Source organism: Siphateles boraxobius, unplaced genomic scaffold, assembly GCF_051911475.1.
Source record: "Siphateles boraxobius isolate OS27281-9 unplaced genomic scaffold, OSU_SipBor_1 13, whole genome shotgun sequence".
NCBI classification, from domain to species: Eukaryota; Metazoa; Chordata; class Actinopteri; order Cypriniformes; family Leuciscidae; genus Siphateles; species Siphateles boraxobius.
This window is the reverse complement of record NW_027508733.1, coordinates 23,982,613-24,005,448: the sequence shown is the minus strand read 5'-3', so window position 1 is coordinate 24,005,448 and position 22,836 is coordinate 23,982,613. Positions and strand designations below refer to the sequence as shown.

The following is a 22,836-nucleotide window of genomic DNA, read 5'->3' as shown; positions in this document are numbered from 1 at the left end:
GAATCAATGCCACGTAGAATTCAGGCAGTTCTGAAGACGAAAGTGGGTCAAACGCAGTATTAGTATGGTGTTCCTAATAATCCTTTAGGTGAGTGTAGATCCAGTCTTTACTAAAAAAAATCCCTTTGTGGACTGTAGTATAATTTGTTAGACTGATTATAGGAAATTCTTGTTTATGAAGCTTATTTTTTGTAATACTATAATAATTAGTACAATTAAATAACAGGGTATCTAAAAAGTAATGAGACAACAACAAAAAAGAAACCTTTCTGAAACGTCATTTAACAGCCGTTCTTGAACAGGTTCTGCTCGATCATCTTCACTAACATTCTCTGGGTCCGATTCGGGCTCAAATTGGTACAGTTTTATTGACGCCATCGTTTATAATACACCAAAGCACAAACTACCAGTAAATGTAAGGGGCGTGACGTTTCCAAAAAACGTAGACTAGGCGGTTAGTGAATCACAACACAGTGGGTCAGCTAACCAATCTGAGCCCATTGCATAGTTTTGAGGGACTGGCTTCATAAAACCCGGAAACCATCAGACCGTTTTTACAAGGAGGGACAGAGCAGTGTAGAATACAGGTAAAATATATGAAAAATAATGCAATGTTTTAAAAACGAAGCATGAACACGTTACAGTGCATCCCACAAATACAATCAAGCCTTTAGAAAAAATGTGTTTTACCACCCCTTTAAATGAGTAACACTGTCACTTCACAAGTTCCGGAATAAAAACTTGCTGTAGTCCAAACGAGCCAATCGTTGTAGTTCTACCAGAAAGACTCGGGAGATATAATGATGTAACAAAGCATTAATTTATTGACAGCCCAGCAAGCAATCATTTATAAAGTATTTGCCATAGTCCGTAGTTCATTATCCGAGGGTAGCGGATCTGCATTTCCTGCCTGAAGACGAAGGCAGGGGCGCAGCCGACCCCCCCGGGAGGTATGGACAGGAGCATCCTGGTGGTGGTGGGGAGGATGGAGGTAGTTGTCGCGTCAGCATCTGCGAACTCAAACGTGTGTTAGTACCAATCTTATACAGCGAGTATAAGGACGTGATTGGATAGATGTGAATGTAATAAGTGACGTAGTAATTAAGTCTTCCTGGCAGAACTTAATGCTAAAGCTTATATTTCTTGGAAAGTGAATTCTGTTAAATAAAATATCTCCAGCTGGAGTGGACTTTGAGCTTCATAACCTCGCAAAAGTCATCAGAGAATGATTTTACTTAACCGGATTACCTCATAATAAAGTCGATTAAGAAATAATTTATCAAAAGATGGCAAAAACAGCAATAATAGGCCTACTGTATGTCAAGAATAACCACTTTCAAGATGGAGGACAGTTCTCAGATTACCACATATTAGTTTTTATTTATTGCTTACAATTTTCTTTAACTCTCTACACACAAACCATCGAGTGATTATATATAGGTCAAACTACATAAGAATATTACATCTGTAAAAACCTACATACATCAGGTGACTTGACTTGTAAATCCAGTCTATATTTACAAAATGAACAGAAATGCAAAGTGAAAAATGTATTGTTATTAATTGTTTCTCAAAACATTACGTTTTGATTTCTACGTGAACAAATTACATAGCCTTAGTGTTTTCAAATATATTATTGGGTGTATATAATAGGTAAATGATAGTGTGGCAGATTTTCAAAATAGCTGTTATTTGAAGAACTGTTTAGTGTTTTGCAAAAAGTTTGTTTTACAATTGCAAACCGAGTAAAGCAGATCATGTTCTTGCAGTATAACGCAGACTTGGTCTGAAGATTAGGTAGGCCTATATGACTGAATGGTTGGGCATAAAGCAGACTACCACTTTTAGTGTGTAAAGCATCAGCAATTTTAAAAAACTATAAATCATAGACACGACACATTATTACAGAAATATGAGAGCAAGAAATCGTAACACGTTTACCTTAACACGGAAGGTCATGTTCTTGGGAATTTTGGGAAACTCTAGACTCCTTCCCGCCATTATCAATACTAGTCGTGACTCCATGTGAACAAGTTTTGCGCCAACGGAATTCGATTCAAAGCAATCCTTTGAATCAAAGGAAAGGTATTACGTAATCCTTTCGTTTTGAAAATGAAAAGATAAAATGTAAAAAAAAAAACATTTAACCAAAAGTACGTTTACATCCCAACGGACAACTTACATTTTTGCTTCAAAACATAAAATGTATTTTTTTTTTTTTTTTTTTACATTTTCCATTGCATTGAAACAACAGGAGGCGCGGACCATTTTTTTAGACTATGAATTTATAATTATTCCACGTTTTTACACAAGTTACTTTCTTTATTTGAATAAATATGGAATTAAAGCATTATGAAACACTGTCTACAGTAATATTCCAGTTTGCCATTTTATATAAACAAATTTTATTCCTTAATAGCACGTTTTATATCTAAAATAGCTTACATTAATTTTAGGATCAGTCCCTATTTGTTAGTATGATATATTAAGCACTTTATCCATATGAAACAGAAATCAAAACGTTGTGGTTTTGGAGGTGATGTAAACAATAATGGTGGTGCACTGATTAATCTTAAAAAAATGTCTAAAAGATAAAATAAATAAAAATGTATGTTTAAATGCAAATGTGCAATAAATACAATGGACATAAACTATTTGATCTTGATAAGTCAAATACCTTTTCCTTACAACTTAGATTGAAGGGACTTTACGCCATATTCAGTAACAAAAAAGAGTTTAAATTTTTTTTTTTTAAAGGTGTAACAACACTGTTTAAAATGAAGCATAAGATTATCCAAGTACCTAGAAGCAAACCATAAAAAAATAAACTAATACAATTAATTTCTACTAGCAAAACACAAAATGAATAAAATTATATATGGATTTTCTAAATGAAAATGCTAAATGTATCAAAAAGTCAACATGGCCATATTTAAAACATTGCTAATTCTTTTCAAAACGTACACAATTCAGAGGCTTGTAAGATTCCGCAGGCTTAAGTCTCTGACAATCTTATCCAAAATTGACACAATTCTGTTAATATTCATGTCTGGTTGTTGTAAATTCTTCATAAAGATATTGGTGCTTTATCACATAAACTTTAATCACATTCAAACTCATTCATATTGGCTCCAAATATCTCTCCTCTGATGTTGGAAGAAAATGTAGCTCCATCTCCAAGCAGTTCCATAGGTGGACAGACTAAAGATGAGATTTACTGACTTTACCAGAAATTGAGATGAGTTTCTCCTCATGAGCGGAGTCTGCAAAATCAGAAAACAAATTTCAAGTTTAATTTGAAAGAGAAATTAAACTAGCAGAAATAATCACTCACGCTTTGAAAATTCTTCTGTCGTGCGACTTTGTGGTTTCATCTGGTCTGCAAATGTTGTGTTCAGAAACTGATGTTTGAGCCACGTTGCACGATCGTCCTCAAAAGACTTCCTCTGAAAGAAGAGAACAATGTGGTAAAATCAAGATGAATTAAGAAATGAATTCAGAAGTCCATAAAAACCGGCCACAGGTCAGAACCTCATGGCCCAATCTGATGGCAGCCTCCGTGAAATTTCTCCTTTCCATTTCAAAGTTTTTCCTCTGTTCTTCAAACACTCTCCACTCTTCTTTCAAGCGTTCCTTCTCTTCCAGCATGTAGGAATCATTCAGAACAGCTGCAGTCTCCTCATCACAGGGTGTGTTGAGCTGTTGCTGTAAAAAAAAAAAAAAATACAAACTGGTTCTAGGAAAGCAGCTGTGTTTACTTGTCATTTTAAGCATTAATAGCTATATTTAAGTAGACATCTTAATGAATCTGAACGCTAAATAAAGTGATCGGGTTGATGGGCGTGTTTATATGTCACAAGCTTCAAATCAGAATGGATTTTTTGACTGTGCCTCTACTTACTTGCAGAAGTTGTTGTTGAGTCTGAATAAACTCTTTGCACTGCTGAATTTCTTGTTTGAGCCTCTCTATCTCCTCTTCATGGAGTTGTTTGGCGATCGTCTCTTCACTGTCTCCAGCTTGCAGCATTGATGTTGCATAACAAAATATAATAACAGACACACTAAGCTAATGTAAAATAAATATTCAAATGCTAAGTCGTGTGTATTGGCTAATAAAGCCACAAAAGAAATAAATCAGAAAAGGCGGTGATGAACAAAAAGGTGAGACTTAGGGTGTGTTTTGAACTTGTAGTTCAGTTCTCTTGGTTCTTTTGGTCCTGACCAAAACATTTGAGGCTATACTGTAACTATAATGCAAATGATAAAGATACAGTTCTAGAAATCATTCTAAACATACAGTAAAACAATATCGTTCAATTCGATATTGTTGGAATAATTTTCAGGACGATAAAAACATTGACAGCCAATCAGAATCCATTCTTTTTTATGAGCTTTAGCATTTAAAGTGGCAGAATTTGTAGTTATCGTTTTTGGTGTGAACGGCCCTTTAGACCTGGTTTGCTTAGCGTTCACACTGTCATTTTTACTACTAAACATGAAACAAAACAAGTAACAGCTTTTATGATGTATATTTTGCGACGGACTTCACCGATCATCCAAAACAATGTTGTATGCTGGACTAAATGCTCTCGTACAAATGATGGTACTTTTACCAGCCGAGAACTCATGAAGAGTTTATCAAATGTGTAAAGGAGTCAAAACAGTGGCAGAAATTCCACCCTTGCACACAAATGAAGATCTGCTACAAGGAGCCTGTATCGAATGTAATGGGCAATGTAACACCAGGGTTCAGTTGGCAATATTCATGCTAATTCAAATGAACTGCACTAGGATAGCAATCGCACCAGAGTTTGTTTTAATCGAACCAAACCTGCCAAGTGTAAACACACCCTTAATTCTAATGCTCTACCTTGGCTGTCCAGTCTCTCAACATGATGTTTGAGTTTCCTCCACTGCTGACGAATGCTGTTGGTCAGTTTCTCCCGAGCGTGATCACAGGACATCTCAGGATATCCTTTCAAAGGTTCCTCGTCATCTGAATTTGTCTGCAGAGTCAACTGAAATATGACCCAAATCATTAAAAATTTCAATCGCTTAAAAATATGGTGTAGCGCCAAATGTATATGGACAGTCCAATGTCACAAAACTTACTGGGTGCATAAATCAAAAAGAAAGAAAACAATCAAAAAGTAGGAAAAAGGATCTGAATACAACAAATAGGGTAGAGGCTCTCCAACTGTTCGTTTATTATACTTCAAGAGAGGCAACAAAAAGACGTGCAAAAAAAGTGCTATAAAGTGCAAAACATTTTAGAGATCAACTCTTTATCTTAAAAATAAAAATAAAAATAACACTTATACAGCACATAAAACATAAAAGTCTTTAGTGTAAAATGGTTGTTATGGACATGACAGTCAAACCTGATCCATATTATTGCTTTGTTTCTCTTCCTTTTGGCATGTCTTCTTTGAATTTAAAACCACCACCATTTCTCGTTTCATTTGATGAAGCACTTTCTTCAGCTCTATGTTCTCCATCATTAGCTCCCTCTGACGGTTATCAAATTCATTGAGAAGAGTTTTGTACATCTCTCCCTCATGTCTGAAAAAACAAAACAAAAAGAATGTTTTTTTTATATGATATTATACTGAAGAGGAACAATTAAAACTGCAAAGACAACAAAAAAAACCAAATGATTATGTATTTTACCTGGATTCAGTTTTTCCAGTTTTCCAAAGACATCTCTTCCCGTCTGACCTTCCAACATAATTCAAAACTTCCATTCCTGACAAAGTAAAGTAGTACAGTAATTGTAATAATATTTCACAATATTACTGTTTTTGATCAAATAAATGCAGCCTTGGTGACGCAGCCTTCCTAATATTGTGTCTATTATTAAAAATATACACTATATATACAGTAATATTATTGGTTGATATTTAAGTAATACATATTACCGGTACCTAGTTTATTTTCCTTTTTGGCAATAAGTAGTTGATTGAGGCGCTCCTTTACTCTGTTGTGCTCCCTTTCTCTTCTTTTGATGTCATGGTTGTATTGTGTGGCACGGCTTGCAATGATACCCAGCAGCCTTTGCACCTATTAAAAAGTAAAGAACAAATCTGATTTGACAAAAGACTGAGGATCACCACTAGCCTGGTTAAAACCTTCCCTTTTTGGGGAAAGTTTTAAGAAAAAGTTCCCTTTTTGGGAAGGTTAATTCACAGCTCATTTCCAAGGGGGCGTCACCAACGGACGTCGCTCAAATGCTTCTGGGCGCAATTGGATAGACCTAAAACCAATCAGATCAATCGTCATCTTGTAAACCCAGCCTCAACGTTTGTGATTGGTGCCCCGATTTGGAAAGATTGGAAATTAGCTTGAATGGGCTCTTCACCAGACTAACTTGCAGAAAAAATCTAAATTTTTCCAGAAGTTCGTCTGGATTTTCCCAGGCTAGATCACCACCACTGTAGAACAAAAAAAAACACACAAAAAACCACAGGACATAAAGTCCATCTTCGCAGCTTTCTCATTCAATTTTCATACCTCTTCTTTTGCATCTTTTAGGCAATTTTGCAAAGTCTTTATATTTGTTTCCAGCTGACGCTCTCTCTCGTGCAAGCGCATGTTTTCCTTTTTCGAAAGATCAAGCTGGTCCTACAAAACAGTAAAACGTTTTACTGGAACAACTATGGAAGCTTGTTTCTGCTGAATAAAAAATAAAAAAAGGTAATTGGGACTTATCTCACAATTCTTGCGTGATACAAACTTGCAATTCTACAAGACTTTTTTCTCGCAATGGTGAGTTTATAGAAAGAGATAAGAAGTCACATTTTTTTCTATCACAATTGCGAGTTATTATGGGACATAAACTTGCAGTAGCGAGAATTTCAGAGTTTATCTCACAATTCAGACTTTTTTCTTGCATTTGCGAGTTTATAGAAAGAGAAAAGAAGTCAAAATTGTGAGATATAAACTCGGAATTGCAGAAAAAAATGTCAAAATTGTGAGATTTAAATTCGCAGTTGTGAGAAAAAAAAGCTTAATTTCTCACAACTGCTAGTTTATATCCAATAATTTATAAAAAATAAATTGTTTGATAAAAAGTTGCAATTATCTTTTCGATTTGTTTTATTCCATGGCAAAAACAAGCTTCCATTAAAAAAAAATATTAATTTGTTTGTATGTAGTAACAATGCCAAACCTTTAGTCTGGAGTTGGTGAGGTGTTGGTAGTGGAGGTCGCTACTGGACTTGAGCTGCTCCACCTCCAGCTCCTCCATCATTCCAACAGCTCGACGGTGTAGCTGAAGCAAGTCATGTAGGTTGTTTAAAGCAACCACAGCATCCAGATCACGAATGCCGTCTGAGTTACGGAAAATTGGCGGAAAGCACAGGGATGACAACTCCTGTGAATGTAAAGAGTGGCAAATGTACTCATGGCATTGCCACGCGAGTCCATTTATAATATGAGATTCAAGTTTGTTCTTGTCTAGATGCTTAGACAAGCTGCAGACAAATATAAGAGCACTTACCTGATTGATGTACAGAATGCACTCAGAGATATTCTCTTCCGTGCAGAAGTTGCTTGAGACACTGAAAGAACTTAAAGGCAGAGGAGGCATCACAGATGCTGTGTAGAGTCTTGAAGGAGACATTCTAGCCAATAATGCGTATAAGTTCTGGAAAAGAACAAGAAATGTACACGTGCATAAAATAATCCACAATCAAAAAAACGCACTAATAAGTGTAAAGATTTCTCTCAAGATTACTTGTGCATGCTTTTACGGTTACAACAAGTGAATGTGAATACTGCTCTAAATGAGGTTAGGAGGGGAACCTGTCCTTAAAATAACTTTCCACAGTATTTTGAGTCGCCTAATCTTTCCCTTTTCCCACAAGACTTTGGTTATCTGGAGCACGGATGTGAAATCTCTGTTACTAATATCAACTGTGTTCTAAGTAAATGACTTAATATGCCAAATACAATTGATTTAAAGGAATATTTCGCCCATTGTCATTATTTACTTGCCTTGGTCCACCTCATTTTCACTGATTTTCTAGTCCTAATTTTAAAGAAATTGCACTCGTAAAGAGCATTTATAACCAATTATATATAGTGATTAAAATTCACTATAGCAAATTCCAATATTTCCAATACATTCCAAAAATATAACATTGTACTCTTCCATGCATGGAAAACACAAAATTGCTATAAAGCTGGGCTATGCAAATATAAAAAACATATATGAACACAGCAATCCATGGGAAGCTCGGTATTACTGGATAGTAGGCAACACACCTAAATAATCAGGTCTAAAGTAGGTTAAGGAGAGAAGAAGGATTTCTGCATTAGGACGCTGAATTTACTCAAAATTACACGATGATAATGAGACATAAAATCGATATTTACATCTTTACTATTTAGGATAGGAATAACTTACAGATGGTTAACAAAATATGACTTACCGCGTGGCATTCAAGAGCACTCGTGAGGCTTGTCAGCTTCATTTCCCGACATTTGAACAGACTGATACATTTTCCCGGGAAGTTTGCGTAATAAACCGTCTTATTGTGGCACGTAGTTACATTGATGCAGGCGCTTTCTGCACAGGCTCAACCTTGAAGGAAAACAGTCACAAGCAAACGCGTTGCCATGCAACGAATACGAGGGCGTGTCATTGGCCGTAACTCATGCCCCCTCCGCGGAATATCGACCAATAGACTTCGTCGCAGTCAATGCAGGTGCTAAAAACTAAAATAGGCTAGTTATAGTAACAATCTACCAAAATGCAATGCTAAATATAAGGACATTTACATCGGACAAGCAACATTTTTGTCTGCCCATTTTATTTCAGCATATCTAACTTTCAAATACAACTATGTACTGATTAATATCAAATAACCACAAACTTTTTAATGAAAGGTCTCTACAAACACATTTGCCCTTCCTATGACAAATGCAATTTTTAATATTTCAGACAAAACATATTTTAAAAAATGTTGGTCAAATATACAATGAAAGCAGCAACATTGCCACATAGCAGTAATCAAATAATACTTTGCACATACATATACACCTAAAGTAAACTTCACTGAAATCCATAAGTTAATTGCTAACAGGAATGGGAAGACCCAAAGGTTCGTCTTCCCGGGACAAAGGGTCTCTTTTTGGCCTCCAGCCACCAAGTTGTCATTTCGCCTTTGCCCTGTTAAACAAAAAGTCGCAATCAGTAAATCTCCTAAACACAATGTCCTGAAGGACAGCATCAAACAAAAGAAAGAAAGAAAGAAAGAAGGAAAGAAAGAGGGGAGAGAGAGCGTGACTGAGCAGAGGTGTGTATTTGCTTGTACATAATGAACACACAAGTGAAAACACAAAAGCCAGCTGAGGCCGAGCCCTAATTGAGAGGCACAGCTGGGCTGAGATCAAAGTTCACCCTCTGGGGACCATATACCATCCTCTAAGGAAGAAAAACATCAATAGAAGATTGATTTGGTAGAAGAATCTATAATATACCAGAGCTGTGTTTCCTGAAAGCATTATTAGCCAACTATAGTCACAAGTTACGTTGAATTGTGTTGGAAACAATGGAATTTGTGACCATAATTGGCAATCAAAAGAATGCTAAATCACTGAAATATAATTTTTCCTCCCATCTTTTTCAATTTTTTCATCACCAAATCTCTTTAGGGGCTTTGTAGTATGCAAAGTTTGCAAGTTACCCATGGCAACCAGGGTGAATGAACGAAATATTTTGCCACAAACTTTACTCTGTGGGTGGCTTCTTTGCATACACAATCAAGTGCTCTGAACTGACCATCTTACCTTCACATTGAGAGACCCACGACACATCAGCACGTATCCACCAAGTGTGTATAGTAGGTTTGCTGAAGAGTAACTGCACTGGATCTTTAAAGCTATAAGCATCATAACAACAATACGAAATATAAAGGCATGTGCAATGGAAACGACAAGCCCAAAAAAGTTTTCAAAAAGTTTTATAATAATCCAAAACACTCTAGAGACTTTTGGTAATAATATCACAGTGCTTAGATATCTTTAGCTATTTTGGAAAATACTTGGATCCAACCATAACCAACATTCAGTTCTATCCCTTTATATCCAATAAAACAGTACTCAAAGACAAATATTTACAAGATTCCATTCGCCCGGAAGTATCGGACAGGGTCAGTTACTAATTGACACTGTGTAAACAGCTGCGTTTGCCCAAATACCTTCACTGGTGGACTCCATACTGGACGCGGTGTTTACAGTGTCACCAAATAAGCAGTATCGTGGCATTTTGGTGCCAACCACTCCAGCTACAACGGGGCCTAAGATAACAGAAAATACTGTAAATAAAGTTCATAAAATACTGTCTCATCCAAAAGACAGAGGTTACAATATTTGTTTAAAATGGTAGCCAGCTTGATGCTAATTTCAAGGAAAGATGATTCATGCAAGCCATGCTGACCCGAGTGAATGCCAGCCCGTATCTTCAGCTGTGTGGAGGGCTTGTCTGGGATTTTAAACGCGTGACAGACGCTGATCAAGTCCAGCGCCATGCTGGCAATTTCCCCAGCGTGATTGATCCCGTTCTCTTTCGGTACTCCTGAGACTACCATATCTACGGAGGGAGGGGGTTTTCATTGATTTCATTGCAATTTGATGTAAGCATGTGACAAACAAAAGAAGCAGGATCTCTGTAATCGGACTCACAAGCATCTCCTATAGTTTCCACTTTGGACACATCATAGTTGTCGAAGATGTCATCAAATGGGGTGTAAAGCTTGTTGAGAAAATCCACAGCCTGGTGAGGAGTGCTGGAGCCTGAGAGTTGGGTGAAGCCCACTATATCACTGCCCAAAAGAAACACAAAATTATTTATATTCATTAATATATCATATAATAATTTATAATATGCTAACGAGTTCAAGAGTTTGGGATCAGATTTTTTCCTAAAGAACTTTTATTTAGCAGAATGCATAACTGTTCAAAAGTAACAGGTACATAAATGGCTATTTCACATAAAAGCTGTTCTGACTGCATTTAAAAAATACTAAAATAGTAAAGTTATGTTAAAGTGGAATAATGTTGCTGGATATTTCTGTTTTTGCTGTAAATGCAGCCTTGGTGAGCATAGAAGAAATTAAAAAATCTTAACAAACCTAAACATTTGAACAGTAGTACAGGATATATGACCCAATCTCACTTGTCTGAAACAGCAAATATTTATTGGTTCAGTCCTTAATAGTTTTCATTCTTACCTGAAATATACAGTGGCGTTGGAGTAACTCTGGGGCTCTGCTGTGCATCCCTGACGAAGATCATCAGCTACTGGTTTTGGTAACATGCCTGGCACAAACATTATATATATATATGTTAATAAATGCACCAAAAATTTCAAGCTGGAAACAGTCATTGCACAAGTACTTTAAATGTCCAGTAGGTGGAACCATTTGGACATTCATTCATTGAAAGTTTTTTTTCTTGTCTGAAAAAATTATAATGGATAATTAACTTTCATCAGCCATATACACTTCCATACTGTAGAGTAAACGGTCTGTCTTCTGCTTCTCCTGAAGTAGATCCTGTGTTCTCTCGGCTACAATGGTTTCCAAATGTTTACTGTACTTTTCCATCTAGAAAATAAAAACAACAAATGAGATTTAAATTTTAAAAAATAATAATACTATTAGAAACATTTCTGTTGAAATCTTTAATTGAAATAAAGCTGAAATAGAATAAAATATACATTTTAGCTTAAAAACTTAAACTAAATGAAAATTAGATGTGTTGCCTTGGTAATAAACTGAAATAAGTCAAAATTATTAACTATAAATAAATAAACGCAAAAACAATCCATTAGACCTAAATAGAAATATTTAAAAAATATATATAATAATAATAATAATAATAAATGAAAAAAAAACATAATAAAATTACTAAACATTAAACTGAAGAGTGAAAATATAAAAGTAAAAGCTTATACGAAAAGTTAATAAAACTGTATATATATATATATATATATATATATATATATATATGTATACAGTACTGTGCTAAAGTCTTGACCACGCTAGTATTTTCGGCCCAAAAAAATGGTTTAAGCCAGTTATTTATATATTTTGCTGCAAGAGTCTTGGAGATGTTGCCACAGTTCTTCTGGATTTGGTCTGTCTCAGTTTTTTCTGTTTCTTCATGTAATCTCAGACAGACTGAATGATGGTGAGATAAGATATACTGGCTGTTGTCAGTCAGACTCGTTGTGGATACAAAAATCTCATTGGATTATGACAATTAACGGCAAAAGGAATGTTTGGAAATGTAAACTGATATTTCCTACCGACACACTACAGCAAAAATATATAAATAACTGGAGTGTTTGTGTGTGAGTGTGTGTGTGTGTGTGTGAGTGTGAGTGTGTGTGTGTGTGTGTGTGTGTGTGTGTGTGTGTGTGTGTGTGTGTGTGTGTGTGTGTGTGTGTGTGTGTGTGTGTGTGTGTGTGTGGTAAAAATGGAACAAAACTTGAAAGGCTTGACTAGACAAGGTACATACCAGGTTCATCATCATATCCACAGGGCTGACCTTGTGTGGGTTCATTTTTTCAAGAATCTTTTTCATCCGCTCAAATGTCGGCCTCATGGTGATATTGTGGGACCAGTATCTCTTTATCAGCTGTGTGAAATTTGACTATGAACACTGAGTGCTTTTCATTTATGTCATCAAGAGCAAATTAATTCAAAGTAATTCAAAAAGAGGAAATGTGCCTAAGTAAATAGCGTTCTAGTGCAATGCATCAGTTACATCAATACAAACCTCACAGTAATCATCTGGATCTGGGCAATCATGGTCTGAATTCCCATCCTCTAGTATGGGAAGCGATGGGCGCCACATAACATCATGCTTCACTGAATCCGCCTGTTCCTGCTCATATGACAATAATTGCACTTCTTATCATCTCCTCTTATCCAAAAAACTGTCTAAAACCCCAAAACCTTCCTGATCCTTATATACTTACTGAAATGAGGTCACTGCGAGTGGCGATTTCCACCAAAATAACAGAGTAGCTTGAGATACAGGAAGAAAAGTAATGTTTATTTATGCTTCTGAGAGATTGTGTTTTATTTGAGAACAAATTGCTGCTTTGAGATGCATCTTTAAAATATACAAAGCATTTCCATGTGTACAAAGATAAAAAATAATTATAATAAAAAAAAAACAGGGTCATAACTGCTATGCAGTACATTTTATAGTCCCCATCATGTCTATTTATTGATTATTAGGTTATTTATTGATTTACAATTTTTTTCATTTGTGACCCTGGATCACAAAACCAGTCTTAAGTAGCACGGGTATATTTGTGGCAATAGCCAACAATACATGGTATGGGTCAAAATTATCAATTTTTCTTTCATGCCAAAAATCATTATTAAGTAAAGATCATGTTCCATGAAGATATTTTGTACATTTCCATCCGTAAATGTATAAAACACTTATTTTTGTGTGAATACAGCACAATCGCGAACATAAATGGACAACTTTAAAGGCGATTTTGTCAATGTTTCGATTTTTCTGCACCCTCAGATTCCAGATTTTCAAATAGTTGAATCTCGGCCAAATATTGTCCTATCCTAACAAACCATACATCAATGGAAAGCTTTTTTATTCAGCTTTCATTTGATGTATACATCTCAATTTAAAAAAAAATACCCATAAGACTGGTTTTGTCATCCAAGGTCACATTTATTTATTTATGTTTATTTGTCACAAATAATTAAACAAAGAAGTGAATTAGTGCATTTTAAATATGTTCATACTTTAATTCAAAAATATTCCAGATTTTTAACCTCACTTAAAGATATTCCAAACATGTTTTTGTTTGATAAATCATTAAACATCCAAATTTAAAAGGATGGTTAAAAAAACATTTCTCCTACCTGTACACATCCTTGCCACTGTTGCCTTTGGCTTGCTCATTTAAATTAATTAACCAATCATACCATTGATTAGCTCTACCAAACTTGGATGTCTTTTTTTTCCAGTAATAAACAAACATTGTTAAGTTGTTTTGATTGATACTGTGAAGCAGCTTTGATACAATCTGTATTGTGAAAAGCGCTATATAAATATATTTGACTTGACTTGACTTGACATCAGCTGCGGCTGTGAAACTAGTGCTGATTCTCAGAAGAACTTCAGGGGCGCAAATGTGATAGACGTTTTGACATTGGAAATTGGTGCTCATGTCCTCAAAGTCCTCCTTTCTGTAGGCCATCAGCCCATAATCTGTATAATTAATTATGTCTTTATTCATAATTGAATAATTTTTTTTCACATGCATTGGAATATGTGTAAGAAATCCACCTCTAAAAAAAATCTAGAATTATGTACCTGATATTTTGCAGACCCACCGATCGTCAATCACACAGTTATGTGAATGAAGGCGGCTGTGAAACATTTTGTGCTGGTGCAGGTAAGTCATCCCTCGGGCTATATCGGTAGCAAAAGACAATCTGTAGACAAAAGTGTTCATTTTATTTATAAATTTCCATCATGGAACTTCTAAAGAGCTAATGCCACAAGACATATTTACCGAAAGCCCCAGTTGATGGGGACGTCGTTGTTCAACAGCACGTCTGCCAGGCTTCCCTTTGGACAGTACTCTGTGATAATGCTAACGAAAGGAAATTCAATGCAGCCTCCAATGAACTTTGAGAGGTTTGGGTGATCAAGCTCCCTGGTGTAAAAAATACAACAACAACAAAAAAAACACTGGGAAAATTCTTATTCTAGATGTTAGTTAAAATCTAACACAGGCATTTAATGATTTGGTCTAGTTAAAGGAGAACTCCGGGCAATTTTTAAGTTAATCTTGATCGTTAGACCTTTGTGGGTACTGACTATAGAAAAAAAAACGAACCGGATTGGTGCTTGCTACGCGAAGCTGCGACCGCGAATGCCCAGAGCTCCCCTCAGCTAAAACGGCAGCTATGGGGGCATCGACATAAAGAGCGTTTTTGAGCCTCTTAACAGACACAAAATGCAATTAAAATGTCTGTCCAACATGAACAGGGACCCTACATGTGAACAAGATGCGTTTAGCAACTTAGCCATTGTTTCAACTCACCTAAATAGTCTTTTAGACGGCGAGCTGTAGTCTCGCGCTGCAGTCCCGTGCTGTAGCCGGAAAAGGTAGACAATGTCCAGGTGGGAGGAGCGTTGATCATGTGCGACGAGTCTTCGTACATGGAATGGCATTTTTCTTCAAACGGCCCCGCTGTGTTGAGTGTGTGTAGTCATCCTTGTCAAAGTGTTCACTGCAAATGCGGTAATCTTTAGCGCGTAGTACTTCTACGGGAGTTTGCACATCAAGTTGAAATACAACTAGCCACAAACTGCAGAATCTCGAGGTCATGGAAAGGAAGACGATGAAAATATAAGCTCTTATATTTTCGCATTCTGTTGTCACAATTCGGAAAGGCACAAACACAAACCATTTCTTCTTCACTTGTAATCAACTCTGATCATAACTCGTCGCACATGATCAACGCTCCTCCCACCTGGACATTGTTTACCTTTTCTGGCTACAGCACGGGACTGCAGCGCGAGACTACAGCTTGCCGTCTAAAAGACTATTTAGGTGAGTTGAAACAATGGCTAAGTTGCTAAACGCATATTGTTCACATGTAGGGTCCCTGTTCATGTTGGACAGACATTTTAATTGCATTTTGTGTCTGTTAAGAGGCTCAAAAACGCTCTTTATGTCGATGCCCCCATAGCTGCCGTTTTAGCTGAGTGGGAGTTCTGGGCATTCGCGGTCGCAGCTCCGCGTAGCAAGCACCAATCCGGTTGGTTTTTTTTTCTATAGTCAGTACTCACAAAGGTCTAACGATCAAGATTAACTTAAAAATTGCCCGGAGTTCTCCTTTAATGTAATTTCTAAGATTTGTGGCTACAGCTACTCACCTGACCTCTTTGACTTCTTTTCTGATTGTTTTAGTTAGGGTGAAGTGTTTCTTCTGGATTTGTTTTACCCCTACAGTCCTTCCATCACTGAAAAAACAAAAGAAAATAAAAAGACAAAAGATAACAAAACAAAAAAGTCAACAAAACAAAGACAAGACTATACATTCAACAAAACATTCGTTTTTATAAAATACATTAGTAGAGACTCCCAAGAGGAAGTATCACTGGCAAACACTCACTAGATGCCGGCCTGAATGAAGCGCGGTCTGAAGTTGGCGTTCACTGCAGTGCAGACCGTCACATCTGTAACTCTACTTACACTGGAGTTTCTCTTTACTGTCCAAAGACTTGTGGTGCTACAAAAACCTGTGTAACATACTTTACATATAAGCCATACACACAAATTTTTTTAGGTAAAATCTGATGCGTTTTGGAGCAAAACAGGATGTTCAGTGAGAAAAAAAAATGTATTGACTTGAAATTATCTAAATTGTTGTCTCATGCTAAATTAGTAAATTTAAATATTTTTATACTTGGCAGTAACACATAAAGCAGTGGATGAGTCTAAAAACTCTTACCAAACATGATATTATTGTAGTTGATGATCCAGCTCTCATCCCAAAACATTTTCTGTTTTTGGTACAGCAGCCAATAGAAAATTTTCATAATTTGAAAAATTCATAATGGGACAAAACAATAAATATGGTTTTTAACACACTGTAGAACATAGGCAGAATAATACATTACTAACACTGAGCGATGACATTGACGCTACATGGAACGCTCTGCATAAGCCGGTGTCTGAAGCATGTGTGAAAACACGTCAGTTCTATCGTTCAACAGCATGGTCAGGTGACAAAACCGAGACCATAAATAGAGGCCTGAAATGAATTGAATGGATAAACCCAAAAGGGCTCAAGCCTGGGGTCAATCCAATTCAATAATATCCATGAATGTGTATGGAAAGGGCCAGCCTGCCAAGAGACACACATTCCTTTTCTATGGAGTGGGCTTTGTTACTCAGGGATGAGGCCCACTGTGCGTCCCACAGGTAAACTTGAAATACTGAGGGGGCGCATTCTTTAGGATACCTTTTCAAAGAGAAAATAGGTTTGAAGGACAAGTCGATAGACAGTCAAAAACGGCACCTTTGGAAAGTAACCCGGTCTTGAGTGCAATCTATGAGCTGGTACCCCTCACGAACCAGACCCACTGACAGCTTCCACATCTCAGGCCTGAGGTGAAATATTGTGGCCCAGGCCTGGAAGAGAAGATCCCTCCTAGACAGAGTCTCCCAGGGAGAGACATCAAGTCTGAGAAAGGTCCACACTCTGGACCAGATAGGAAAGAACAACTAGACGAGGCATGATGTAGTGGTGCCACAATCTCTTCTCCAAAGGGGGTATGCCCTGAACACCCTTTGGCCATGACCATCAGGGCTTGGACAGCTGTGTGCAACACACAGGTCCCTCCTGAAGCATGACACACTGAGCATACACACTCACAATGGCCCTTTTCCTCCTCCTTTCTTGTTTTGGAGGAGCTAGGGCCTGGCCAGGGCTGGCTCAAAAACTCCACCGGCGAGAGAGGAACTGCTGAAACGCTGCCGATAGCTTCAAACCTATCAACAACAGCATTGACTGCATCGCCGGATAGGCCAGAGGCAAAACTGGGGCATTCAACAGGAAGCCTTTATCTTTTTCCTTGATGCCAGAGAGGTTGAGCCACAGATGTCTCTCCATGGCAAACATAGCAGCCAACGCATGGCCGGGCCGTCTGCTTTGTGGCACAGAAAGCCAGATCTATGGTCCCCAGAGTTCTCTCACTGACACAGACTCTACTCCCTCGCCAGAGTCCAGGTCTTTCAGCAGGTCAGGCTGGCACACCTACACCGACATCGTATTCAGCGACGCACCAGCCTGACCCACTGCCTCATAAGCCTTACCCCGAGGCCAGATGTAACTTTATAGGGCCTTGAGCGTACTCCAAATGGAACACAATACTTTTTGAGAGATTACAAAAGTTTTGCGAGCCAATTACAAGTATTTTGAGGAAACACAATGCTTTTTGTGAAATAACGCAAAATTGCTCTGGGGAATGCAACAATTTTGCAAGTTATCGCAAAACCATTGACCATTCTCCAATCTCATATTTTTTCATCACCATGTCCCTTTAAACTGCGTAAGAATGTGAGTGGTGCTTCCCTGTGAAATATTTGCATATACTAGGGTATTGTTGGTGGTTGCTAGGGCATTGCTAAGGTATCTGATTGGTTTAAGGATGTTACAGGGGTGTTAGTTGGTTATTTACTTTGACAAGTCAAAAGAGCCCACCCCAAGTCTCTATTTTATCTATTCCTTCCTTCAGTGTAAGTTTCTTTGCCTATATAATCATCTGCAAGTTATACTGACTGGGTCTTTTAAATGAGCAAATATTTGTCAAGCCTTGAACCAGCATTCTCACCACCAACGTTAAGAAAAAAACACTGCAGAACAAGGCGCCAGGAAGCCCGATGGCCACTTTGATGGATGTAGGCATAGGACAAACACCACAGTCAGCAGGGCACGTCAGACAATTCTCCTCCAGCTCACAGGCGTCGTCTCCACACACTGACACACATGCAGAAATGAAAGTCCACATAAACATCCCTAGACAAATCTTATTTTTTTCTAATATGATGCAAATTATTTCCTGGACCATATTAGAATATGTCAACAATTGGCCTTGCTTAATCAAACACTTTCTATAGTAGGTGCATGTCAAGTAACATCTATTTCCTTGATGTACCAGTTGTTTAAAGACATTTTTCCTGTAAATGCCTAAAGTGTTTAACAAGTTATACTAACCTTGAGCGCTGACTACAAGCACTTTGGACTCTAGTGCTGCATGCATCTGTCCCACTTTGATATGAGCAATAACCGATGAAACTCCTACATGGATCAACACCAACTGTGTAAAATAATTAAAATCCCCATAAAATATAAAATAAAGCTAATTATAAAAATTCTTTATATTTATATAGCTTTGCTTGTAACCTTTGACGTCCAGAGCAGTTGGTTCATCTTGCCAGCTTTAGATACCGTGTTGGTTACAATTTTGCCATCGTCTGGAATCCAGGGACCACAAATCCCTCCACCTCTCTAAATAGATAAAATGTAATCGCCTGACTGTTTAAAGTTTTAATGGGATGTGTAGCAATCAAGTCTAATATTGACTGTGAAAGATTATACAAAAACTTTAATAACAGCTTACCACACTGTACAAATAATATCACCAGTTTAAGTGGAACCTGAATAAGTGCTCATCAAGGTTGGCACACTTCCCATTGATGAGCGTCTGCCACTTCCAGCACTTTTTTACACACACACCCACCCACACACACACCCACCCACACACACACACACACACACACACACACACACACACACACACACACACACACACACACACACACACACACACACACACACACACACACACACACACACACACACACACACACACAAACACACCCACACACACACGGCTAAACATAAGGACCTACCATAGACTTCTACTGTTCTTTATATTATATAAAGCTTAAACTGTATAAACCTACTCTATCCAAATATACATATAACTGTTCAACATTTTTGGGATCAGTAGACATTTATAATGTTACAACAGACTTTTCATCAAAAAAATCCAGGGGAAAAAGTATCACATCAAAGGTTTCCATAAAAACTTTACGAACCACAACTGTTTTCAACACTGATAATAATAAGAAATGTTTCTTGAGCAGCAAATCATCATATTAGAATGATTTCTGAAGGATCATGTGACTGAATGCTGGAGTAATAATGCTGAAAATTCAGCTTTGATCACAGGACTTCATTACATTTAAAAATATATTAAAATACTGTTATTTTAAATCGTAGCCTACTAATATTTCACAATATTACTGTTTTTGCCGTATTTTTATCAAATGTCTTAGTGAGCAAAAGAGACCTCTTTCAAAATCATAAATCTTACCAACCCTAAACTTTTGACCAGGTCATCTTTTTTTAATTGTATTTTTTCATTTAAGTAATAATTAATTAAATCGAACCACTTTTAATCACTTTTTAATGACAATATGATACCCGTAAAAAGTTATAACAGATTTAGCTTACACAATTTCAGCAAATTTAGGCAAGCCTATGTAGGTTCGAAACTCTCACACACGCTCATATATGCAACCGCTACAGGGCATTTATGGCAATGGTAATTGGTCTACATGCTGCAATACTATCATTTTGTGGCCTCTGATATCATGCCAAAATGTGCCATGTTTAGTCGACTTTTTATTTCAAAGAGTTCAGCGTCAGTTTGATTAAATCAAAGAGGTTTTACGTTGACCATAACAAAACGGACCATGAGCGCAAGAGGACAGGAGTGAATGTTGGCATGGTACACTGCAGCAGTTGTCTTCATTGTTCCAGTTTGCGGGACATTCGTGCTCAAGGCAGAATCTTTTGCCCTCTGAAGCATTACTGTGGGAGAAAGTGTATAGTGTAACATAAGCCAACATTCCTACATTCATTGTTAACATAATATTACATTCAAGGAAAACTCAATGTTCAATGTGAGAGTAAAAAGTGGTTTCTAAACATAATAAAGCACATTTGAGAAGGTCGGCATTGTGAGTCGCGCTCACCTGAACTGGAAAATCTTGTTTTTAACGGCATATTCATAAAAGGAATCTGTGGCAGTGACAGAATAGGTAACGTTGAACTCCTCCCCATTTGTGACCTTTTCTGATGGACGTTGAACCCAAGCCATTTCTAAGCCTGTGAAAACATGTGGGTGTGAAGTGTTTAAGGAAGCTTAAATGGGAAATATCCAAGAGATCTAGCAAAGCAAATGTTTATCTTCTTGTATGGTATACGGTATACACACAGAGTTGAATCAACTTTCAAATGAACGGCACTTATTTTGTTGGCCTACTGATTAGAAACTTCCTAAGTTGTTGGTTTGTAAATTTAAGGTCTCGTCTGCAATTCTTAAAGGGACAGTTCAGGTGTTTTTATATGATAACATATGCCAACTCTTATGAATGATGTCTTGCTCAAGTGTACTTGCGTGGGATTTTATTGTTTAGTGAAATCAATACTTTTGAATGTAATATTGCTAAATTTGATACACAATAGTATCGGCTATGTTACCTTGACTTTGGCATGTTGGGAGATTGAAATTATTAAATATTTTCCTACCAAATTTTAATTTCAGCACATTATATCTCTTTTAACCCTTATAAAATAAAATAATAATAATAATAATAAAAATAAATTTGTATCTATGACATGTTAAATATTTTAACCCCTATTTAATAAAATACAATTTTCCTGTCAAACCTGTATATATGATACATTTCAGAACATGTTAAATCTTTTAATATATATTTATTAACATAAAAATAATCATATAAATTAAATTTGCATCTGTGGCACATTTCAGAGCATGTTAAATAAAAAATGTAACCCATATTTAATCAAATAAAATTGCATCATCAAAACAATGTTGATATGTACCATGGCCCTAATATGTACCATGGTATATGTAAAAAAAAAAAAAAAAAAAAAAAATATATATATATATATATATATATATATATATAATAGCACCATGATGTGCAAAAATATATAACTCTAACTCATACATCCCTCATTTCAGTTCTTGGTGAGTTCACAGGTCTGTCCTTCACCGCCTAATTCTGGCCACAAGTGTTTCTAACACGGCAACAAAAGCTAAGCGTGATTTTGTCTGATCCAGTCCATTCAATGACAGTTTCTTGGCAGGGAAACTGATTACATGTATCACTATAAATGGTGTTTTGTTGTATCTTAAACAACAAAACAGCATCATGTTTTCAGACCTGTCAAAGTAATCAAATAATTCCCTGCATCACGATATTGATTAACAGTAAAGGCACAAAATCATGCACTTACCATAAGGATAAGGACAGCGCAGGTTTCTCACAGACCCATATTGTCCGTTTGGATGCACCGTGTAGACTGACTTGGTAAGAAGGGGCTGCCTCTTGTCCTCTATTTTTTTCTTTCTTTCTTTTCTTGTGGCCTCAATAGCCCCCTAATTATACAATCAGTTGGAGAGCTCACGCTAATCACAAACATTATCCCAAGGAGATCCAACTCACCTTCAGCCTCCACTTGTAGTTTTTGCAGTTTAGGGTATGTTGGAGTATTCTGCAGATAATTTAATCGATTAATCGAGTAATCAGAGAAAATAATTCTGGTAGTAAAAAAAAATCAATGTGAACAACAGCCTTTAAAATGACTTAAAATACAAATAGCTAATAAGCAATAATAATTTCTGTAATAATTCACTGTAATAAGCAATAATAATTCGCTGTAATTTCTTGAACAAGAACATGTGCACATGCAAATTCATGGCGAGGTGTTCAACTTTAATTTTTAAATCGCGATGAACAATAATTTTGCCAAAGAGCTGCATGAACACACAAATCAGATCTGAACAGTTGCGATACACAGTGTGGAAATCATTTTAGATCAGATTCCAATCATATACAAAGATAATCAGATTTGGACTGACAGTGTGAATGTAGCCATAGTTAACTACTTTAAGTCAACATTTTAGCCATAGTCAACGCTTCATTTACACATGTGGCTAATGCTGTGCCTCTCTCAACCACAAACGCCTTCTTCCATCCGTTTTTTGCACTTCTTGCACTTTTTGCACGTTCTTTAACTTTTGGCAGTCTATAGAACTCGAAATGTTTTTTCCCGGTGCAACCGATTATTACAGACCAAAACACGACCATTTTTCATCAGCAATAATCAGCCAAATATGCAAGTCCATTCAGTTCACAGGCATTGTTTACGTCCAGTGCCTCCAAAATGG

At 36.8% G+C, this 22,836-nt stretch overlaps 2 protein-coding genes across 3 annotated transcripts; both read right to left on the bottom strand.

The window, feature by feature from the left end:
- Positions 1-1,355: 1,355 nt before the first annotated feature.
- On the bottom strand, positions 1,356-8,607 carry LOC143736093 (afadin- and alpha-actinin-binding protein-like). Of its 2 annotated transcripts, XM_077226675.1 has the most exons (12): positions 8,433-8,607; positions 7,499-7,645; positions 7,169-7,372; positions 6,511-6,621; positions 5,925-6,060; positions 5,671-5,746; positions 5,382-5,562; positions 4,871-5,018; positions 3,902-4,017; positions 3,532-3,705; positions 3,335-3,446; positions 1,356-3,263 (listed from the first exon to the last, which is right to left on the bottom strand). In XM_077226675.1, exons 1-12 carry the CDS (start codon positions 8,472-8,474, stop codon positions 3,202-3,204), a joined length of 1,509 nt encoding a protein of 502 aa, XP_077082790.1. In that variant the 5' UTR covers positions 8,475-8,607; the 3' UTR covers positions 1,356-3,201. The 2 variants fall into 2 exon arrangements, with proteins under 2 accessions (XP_077082790.1, XP_077082791.1); XM_077226676.1 differs by lacking the exon at positions 6,511-6,621 and having other exon boundaries at positions 8,433-8,597.
- A 189-nt stretch (positions 8,608-8,796) lies between these two features.
- LOC143736092 (retinal guanylyl cyclase 2-like) lies at positions 8,797-22,160 on the bottom strand. The gene is made up of 21 exons (XM_077226674.1): positions 22,112-22,160; positions 21,903-22,044; positions 20,612-20,744; positions 20,329-20,447; positions 18,972-19,076; positions 18,783-18,885; positions 16,515-18,545; positions 16,176-16,302; positions 15,937-16,023; positions 14,564-14,707; positions 14,362-14,483; positions 12,989-14,256; positions 12,787-12,894; positions 12,526-12,645; positions 11,516-11,609; positions 11,235-11,322; positions 10,687-10,826; positions 10,442-10,594; positions 10,203-10,301; positions 9,793-9,884; positions 8,797-9,172 (listed from the first exon to the last, which is right to left on the bottom strand). The coding sequence occupies exons 12-21, from the start codon at positions 13,214-13,216 to the stop codon at positions 9,080-9,082; spliced, it is 1,215 nt and encodes a 404-aa protein (XP_077082789.1). The 5' UTR covers positions 13,217-14,256; positions 14,362-14,483; positions 14,564-14,707; positions 15,937-16,023; positions 16,176-16,302; positions 16,515-18,545; positions 18,783-18,885; positions 18,972-19,076; positions 20,329-20,447; positions 20,612-20,744; positions 21,903-22,044; positions 22,112-22,160; the 3' UTR covers positions 8,797-9,079.
- Positions 22,161-22,836: the final 676 nt, after the last annotated feature.

Bases quoted from the DNA above. Each gene is read 5' to 3' on its own strand.
- LOC143736093 (XM_077226675.1), bottom strand. From the start codon at position 8,474: ATGAAGCTGACAAGCCTCACGAGTGCTCTTGAATGCCACGCG. The intron at 7,373-7,498 runs GTAAGTGCTCTT...TTACATTCACAG, and splicing joins GCATTCTGTACATCAATCAG to GAGTTGTCATCCCTGTGCTT. The intron at 5,019-5,381 runs GTTTGACTGTCA...GTCATATTTCAG, and splicing joins AAAGCAATAATATGGATCAG to TTGACTCTGCAGACAAATTC.
- LOC143736092 (XM_077226674.1), bottom strand. From the start codon at position 13,216: ATGTACTGCATAGCAGTTATGACCCTGTTTTTTTTTTATTATAATTAT. The intron at 11,323-11,515 runs GTATGGAAGTGT...TGTTTGTGCCAG, and splicing joins GACAGACCGTTTACTCTACA to GCATGTTACCAAAACCAGTA. The intron at 9,885-10,202 runs GTATTTGGGCAA...TGATGCTTATAG, and splicing joins TATGGAGTCCACCAGTGAAG to CTTTAAAGATCCAGTGCAGT.